Below are 6,778 nucleotides of genomic sequence, written 5' to 3'. Positions count from 1 at the left end.
GATTTATGCAAATCGTTGGTTTTAATTGTCACTTTCACGTGACAATGGTCAAAACACTAACAAGGACTGCAAAGTAACGTCGTCGTTCTGCCTGGGTTAAATCCCCATCTGCTGCTCTGATACTAACTATCTCAGGTAGTCTTTAGCTGTTTACTATATCCACAGGTTTGTCTACTTTATAAAAGGCCACGTTTATTTTTAGAATGCAGTTCCACGATGAGCTTCACTGCAAATGGCCCTCAAAATTGGAGAAACGTATCTTGCAGAACACATCCTGTTTCAAATGTCCCATCCCGCCATGGCTGGTCCACTTGGCCCCAACGTAGACGGTCCAACTTGTACTTTTGGGGTTCTCAGTCTAAAAGCCATTCCCACAGCCGATGTGGCCGATTGCGTCCGCGGCTGAAAGCGCCAACCAACACCGATGTGGCCGCCGATTGCGTTCATCCCAGAGAGCGCTGCTCCTTGAGGACGTCGTAAATGTCGTCCACGTTGCTGAGCCTTTCGAAGAAGGGGATCAGGTCCAGGAGCTCGCTATCCGACATGTCGTCGAACCAGGAGACCACAGGAACCTGAAGAATTCAAATGGTTAATAAGGCGTCTGGGCTATTTGGAAAGACACGCGTACCGCATTGTCCGGCTGGAAGGTGTACGAGGCCGGCGAGTTGTCGATGATGATGACTTTGTTGAGGTCCCTCCCTAAATGGCTCAAGTCTTTCACGTAATTGCCTTTGTGGAAGACGCACGCCTCCCTGAAGAGCCGGCTTCGGAAAGCTCCCCATTTGTCCAACGCGTCCGACACGGGATCCGCATACTGCTCAAAACAAAAGACATAAAGAAATGGTGTCTTTTGTTATTCTGGGGGTTGTGTTTCGCTCCGCACCAGTACCACCTATTTTTCATGGCTCTAAAATACGAGCCCAGCCGTTAAATGAAGCAGTTGGTGTTAATGATGTCTCGACAATAAAACGTCTCGCAAAAACGTCAAATATCGGATTTTAAAAGCGCCGGCGCTGCGTTGGTTACACCTATACGCCATGACATTTGTGACTCTTCAGCTAACCAACCTTGGAGAGGCTCGCCGTGAATAAAACACATTCAAACATCTCTCCCATCCGCCGGAGGAATTCGTCCACGTGGGGTCTCTTGGAGACATAAACCTGAGGGGACGAGATGTTTTTTAGTCGTATCAAGCCAAACCAAATCATTGCAAATAAACTGCTCGGGACTTCTGTGTTTGTAGAACCGACCTGGTGAATCGTTCCATCAATGTCCACCGGCGTGATGAAGTCAGCATGGTTCACTGGCTGTCAAAGAAAAATAAAGGTGACTATTAAAGATTGAAAACAGGGTGCCTAGAAAGTCAGACAAAGGAAGCAAAGGAACAAGTCAGGACTGAAAACTTATCAACAAGTTCAGCCCACATTAGAAAGAAAATGTACCAGTTCCAAAATTTGCCCCAAATAGCTGCTTGAAACCAAAATGGCTGACTTCCTGTTACATTTGAAGAATAGCTTTTTCAATTTGCGTGTCCATTGATGTGGGCTTTTCTTCTTTGTCTCCAGGGGGTGCTAACGAGTGTGGTTGGGACTTCTAAAACACATAAACCTTTCAGATGACACCAAGAAGGTGACGTAAAGCCTCAAATTAGAACTCAAGGGATTTAAGTGTTGACAACGCACTTGCCTAACGTTTTTTCATCTTTGCTGTATTGAATAACTCACAGGCCGTTTTATGATCACTTCAGACTTGAATGCTTTGACACCAAAGGCATCTGTGTTCTTTGCCTACGTCCGTGTTGGGCACATCAACGGCCTCGTTATATACGGCGTATGGATCTTATAGCGTCTGACTTGGGAGTCATTTCAGGACAGTCAGTAACCGCAGAGGGACCGACCGACCGCATGTCGCAAGGAATTCATTACGTAATTCCAAGCAACACAAACGACCTCGCTTTGAGAAGCCAGAACATTTTTGGGGACAAACTCATAAACTCAATTGCAGCAGCGAGCAACTTACCGTGAACGAGCTGTGCACTAAGGTTTCGTCCAAGTCAATGACCATGCAGATCTTGCCCGTATCGTCAGATTCCAATTGTGGGAGCAGCGCTTTTGTCCGTACCTGGGAAGAACAAAACAGTTGGCCATCTCGACAAAATGTTATCTAGTGTAAACACGGGGGACATATTTCTCTGTACGATATATCTATCTCTGGTAGCTCGCTATGCGTGTCGTTTTAATGATGGCTTTTGGAAGCGGCTCCAGCTGGTGGTGTGTCAACAGAGCATATGCGCCACTCTATTTCAACAACATCCTGATTCTAAAAACAAAGTGATCCAACACATCAACTGCTTGCTCGAGTGAAGCGCGGTGACGGCCCATCAAAAGAGATACGCCGCAATCGAAGGACTTTTTTGATCAAAGATGTATCACCACTTTGCCTTGATTATGTTTTTTTTACCTGTGCATCTGGTGGTATGCAGTACTCGCAGTCGCAGAGTTCATTGGGGTCCTCGTCGTAATCCTCATCCTCCGAGTCGTCGTTCCTTCTACTCTGCTTCTGCTCGGCGTCCCCTTCTTCAGTCTTGTCATACTCTGAGACGACGCTGTGAATGATATCTGCTCGCACTTCTCTTGAAATTTCAATGGAGCCGCAATCTTCCTTTGAGTCCAAGCTTTCTCCTCTCGCATTCGGCCGCAATGATTTGTAATATTCCTGGACCAAGTCAAGAGTCTCTCGCTCATGTTCCATAAGCGACCAATATGAGTCCTCCGAAAAGGCCCAGATGTTCTCTTTCAGGTCTTTGTTTGCGTCTCTCAAAGTAGCATCAGATACGTTTGGAACATCTGATTCCGCAACATGACGTGTTTTCACATCAGAATCCTCACAGACGTGATCGAGTTCACGCTGCACCTCACGGTCTTCTGATTGAGCCTCTGATTCACTTCCCAAACTAGAAATGTCTTTTTCTGAAGAGTGAAGTTGGTCACCATACAGGCAGTCATAAACGTCTCCTCCATCAAAGCAAGAAATGTAACCCAGCGATTGTGTTAAATTTGGCACACCGCAGTCAGCCCTATCAAATAAATCAAAGTAATCTTCGAGGGCAAAATTAGATGTTTCATTTTGAACCGGAACACTCTCCGAGACGTTGCAATGTTCTTCATCATCCTCAAATGATTCCCACTGGGTCGGCTCATCGCTCCAATCTTCAAGAGCTTCTCTTTCGGATTCGGATTCAGATGAAGTCAAGCTGTTTTCGGAGTATTCTGGGCAAGTCTTAAAGGACTTACTATCAGAAGAAGAGCCATCGTCTTCCACCAAGTAGATCTTGTCGGAGTAGTTTTGCCTTGTCTCATTTTGGTTCAAGCGATCTGTCGCCGGGAGAAATCCCTCACTTTTGCTCAAGTCAACTATCCCAAGTGCTCTTGGATGCAAGCAGTGGATGCCTTCACACAGGTCCTCATCACTACTTCTTTCCTGGCTGTCATCTGACAAATAGCCCCACTCATCATCGTCATCTGCCACCGTGCTTTCGTTTTGGACGTAACCGAGTTCCGTATCGCAGTCCGATTCATCCGGCGACTCGGCAGCATCGTCTTTCTCGCCGTTCAACGTTTCTGGCTCCGACTCAAGGCAAGGTTCAGAGGCCCTAAAAGTTCTCGCGTGGCTTCCATCTAATGTCTCTCTAAACCTCAAAGTCTTATCACGGATTGTGACGCATTCCACTATGCTGTCAGTTCCGGAATACCGGTCAGATCCGTCAGAGTCGCCATTGCAATCTGGAAAACCTTCACAGTTGTTACAATGTCCAGAATCGGCGATTTCTCGACCGGCAACACACCGTTCTGAAAGTTCTGCAGGGACATTACCGTCAAACGATGCACTTGCGTTGTCAACCCGGCCTTTCTCCGTAAGCAAGGCGTCGGTCAGTAGTGGACCTTCTTCACTCTGCTCTATTTCTTCCAAATACATGGCAAGCCCTTTTCTTTTTCCACTTCAGAGTCTGGCCGAGATTACGCAGAGTCAGAAGTCCGAGTGAAGCGTCGCGTCCATGAGGAGGGAATATTGTCAGCGATGGCAGGGAGGCGGAGTGAGACCACAGCTCCCCTGGGAAACAGGAGCAGCATGCAAGTCCACTTGACAGCTTGTCACAAGCAAAATCTCAGCACTGGACTCCACCCCCCCCTTTCCCAGAGACATTTATTTTGGGGTCTTGGAATGAAGCGACTTTTGAAATATCCAATCGCTAAAAAAGGCCAAACCGATCCATAAATCTGAAGGACATCTTGGTTGTTTGAAGGCCACATGCCCGGGAATCATCATCCGCGTATAGTAAGCCTGCTGAACATTTCGAAAGTCACATTGCGACACAAACGCGCTGAAAGCAAAATCAAAACATGAAACTTTGCATTGCACAATCACAACATCCTGTTCAGAATTGAATCTGTACATTCTTTGCAGAATTCTTTCTTCAAACATCGAATGACATAACACTTGAGACAAATATGATCATTTCACTCCACTTTCGTGTAAATACTGTACGTAGTGTTTTGCCGTCTGGGCTTCTTAATGTGTCTGGGCCGTATGGGGCTGAGCGCTCGAGCGCTTGAGCGCTTGAGCACTTGTTTTACGCCTGCCATGTGAGCATGCGGCGCATCACTTTAGTGCTTGAGCCTCTGCCAGCAGGATCCCGCTGTTGTATGACATCTCCTGTATTCCGTGACAACTTCTATTTTTGACACACGCTAAAAAGGTTAGAAGCCGTTGCATAAGTTCAGCTCCACGTTTTAGCGGCAAAGAGTCAGCCAGTTGCTTTTCAATTCACTTTTGCGGGATAGCATATTTTTCATGACCATAAAACATCTTTGACATCATTTGGCCATTGCTGTTAATATAGAAACCGTTAAGTTAGATACAATAAGTTAATATGTCGTCCACGCAAACTAAGCAAACACTTTGAACATTTCCAAGGAAGAAAACCTTGCCTAATTAGACGTGCCAAGAAGTGAAGTCAGAGCTGTCGGCTCAAGTGTTAGCCCGCCGCCACTCACACGAAATGAAAACGTGATGCCAAAGCATTGCTCACGGCAGACACGACTTTGGTGCTCCTGCTGAGTTGGGATTTTTGCCACAGTGTTTCAAAAATATCCATCGGTAAATTTGACCCGTCGTTGAACTGGTCAAAAAATTAAACTAAATAGAAATAAAGTGAACATTTAAAAGTTGAAGCAAACTGGAATATGGAAGAATGGAGGATGTTTGCAAAACCAATTGTTGCGTTTTAACTCTTCATCTGAAAAAAGAGAAAATTGAAAGACAATTGTGGCGATTCAAAAATCAATCATGATGAAAGGTTCAAAGTCATTACCACCTCGAATTTCATGCAACAGGTGTTAAGGGTATTTGTTTGAATACAGTTTGACTTTGACCCAGTTTTATACACGTGGGACAAATCTGACCTGATTTTCCAGCCTTATTCCCAAAGGCTGCCGATGCTGAAAATGGACAGTCACGAGACGGTGGTCATTATAGCCCGGGGCCGGCATTCCTCACCGCTCCAAAACGTTTGTGTGAGCAAAAGCGGGCAGGTGACACTTGTAGTGTAACAAACATCACCATGCCCGCCGCCTTACCTCGTCTAATGTTACACACACATGGCTGTGTTTAAAATAGACCTTCGAGCTGCCGAGTGCTAAACGATGAGACACGCACACTCTCGGCTCGCACCCCGCTTGACACGACACACATTCGAGAAAGCGCTTTTTCCATTGCTAGTGCTGACATACACATGCAGACAAATATTTTTTTTCCAGAAACCTTTAATGTGGAACAGTCCGCGCCTACCTTATTTGCACCCAATTGCATCCATAGCTGCCAAACTGCTTGGTTGAAATGACAGCCATCTAACCTCTGAGTGAAACAACACAGACTAAACCAAAGCAGGGAACTCTATATAAAGACTGACCAGACAATGAGGCACACCTGGATAGGACACGAGTGGCCGAAGGGAGCTGATTGGGAGCAATTGCCAATTGGGACAGGTGGACAAACAAAATCTACGACATTTTTACGCCAGTCACGGCAGAAAGGCTAGTGGGCCACCATCCATTGGTAACCCCCAAACGATGTTGGCAGCATTCTCTAGCGAGAAGACCTTTGCACAGGCCATCTGCTGATGTTGCATGTTAGGTCGGACAAATGGCCTCCAAACGGCATCAGGCAAAGGCCAGCGGCGAGCAAAGCGTGCTGCGAACTCGGCGTCACGCTATCAATCACCTGTGTGGCAGAATTGTTCAGCGGGCGCATAATGCACGCCGCCTCGCGTCTTGGTGCCCATCCAAGAAGCGGCGGCACCGATAATGGGCTTACAGCGGTTTCTGAGAGGAGGCAACGACCTCACGCCGCATTGCCATGTTTTCAGCTGAAAGCAGGTCTTGTGTGGGGGGCCCCATGCCGAGGCATACCTCTGTTTCTATTAATATCCACACCTGGCACGAAAGAGCCATCCCCCCATCCCCTGCTGATTTGCTGCTACTTTGATACCTGATACGCTGTTACAATCTGACAACCTGCTTCGCACCCCTTCAGCGCACATGGAATGGACCGGGTCACCTCGGCCAAATTGGACTCGGAGGAAGCCAGATGCTCTCCCCATCAATCTACTTTGGAATTGAAGTGGAATATAACAGCAGTGACACTCTCCCTGGATAATAGGAAAGTAGTTCTCTCTGTCAAGGCAATTGGGACTCTGTACAGCATTTTTAGAAAACCAAAA

At 46.8% G+C, this 6,778-nt stretch overlaps 1 protein-coding gene across 3 annotated transcripts; it reads right to left on the bottom strand.

The window, feature by feature from the left end:
- Nucleotides 1-2: 2 nt before the first annotated feature.
- LOC125974031 (uncharacterized) lies at nt 3-5,870 on the bottom strand. Of its 3 annotated transcripts, none has more exons than XM_049728807.2 (6): nt 5,848-5,870; nt 2,461-4,110; nt 2,020-2,121; nt 1,068-1,307; nt 629-814; nt 3-572 (listed from the first exon to the last, which is right to left on the bottom strand). In XM_049728807.2, the coding sequence occupies exons 2-6, from the start codon at nt 3,973-3,975 to the stop codon at nt 444-446; spliced, it is 2,172 nt and encodes a 723-aa protein (XP_049584764.1). In that variant the 5' UTR covers nt 3,976-4,110; nt 5,848-5,870; the 3' UTR covers nt 3-443. The 3 variants fall into 3 exon arrangements, with proteins under 3 accessions (XP_049584764.1, XP_049584765.1, XP_049584762.1); XM_049728808.1 differs by lacking the exon at nt 5,848-5,870 and having other exon boundaries at nt 1,068-1,160; nt 1,251-1,307; nt 2,461-4,372; XM_049728805.2 differs by lacking the exon at nt 5,848-5,870 and having other exon boundaries at nt 2,461-4,429.
- Between the last annotated feature and the right edge of the window lie 908 nt (nt 5,871-6,778).

Source organism: Syngnathus scovelli, chromosome 8 (genome assembly GCF_024217435.2).
Source record: "Syngnathus scovelli strain Florida chromosome 8, RoL_Ssco_1.2, whole genome shotgun sequence".
NCBI classification, from domain to species: Eukaryota; Metazoa; Chordata; class Actinopteri; order Syngnathiformes; family Syngnathidae; genus Syngnathus; species Syngnathus scovelli.
This window is presented reverse-complemented; position numbering and strand designations above follow the sequence as displayed.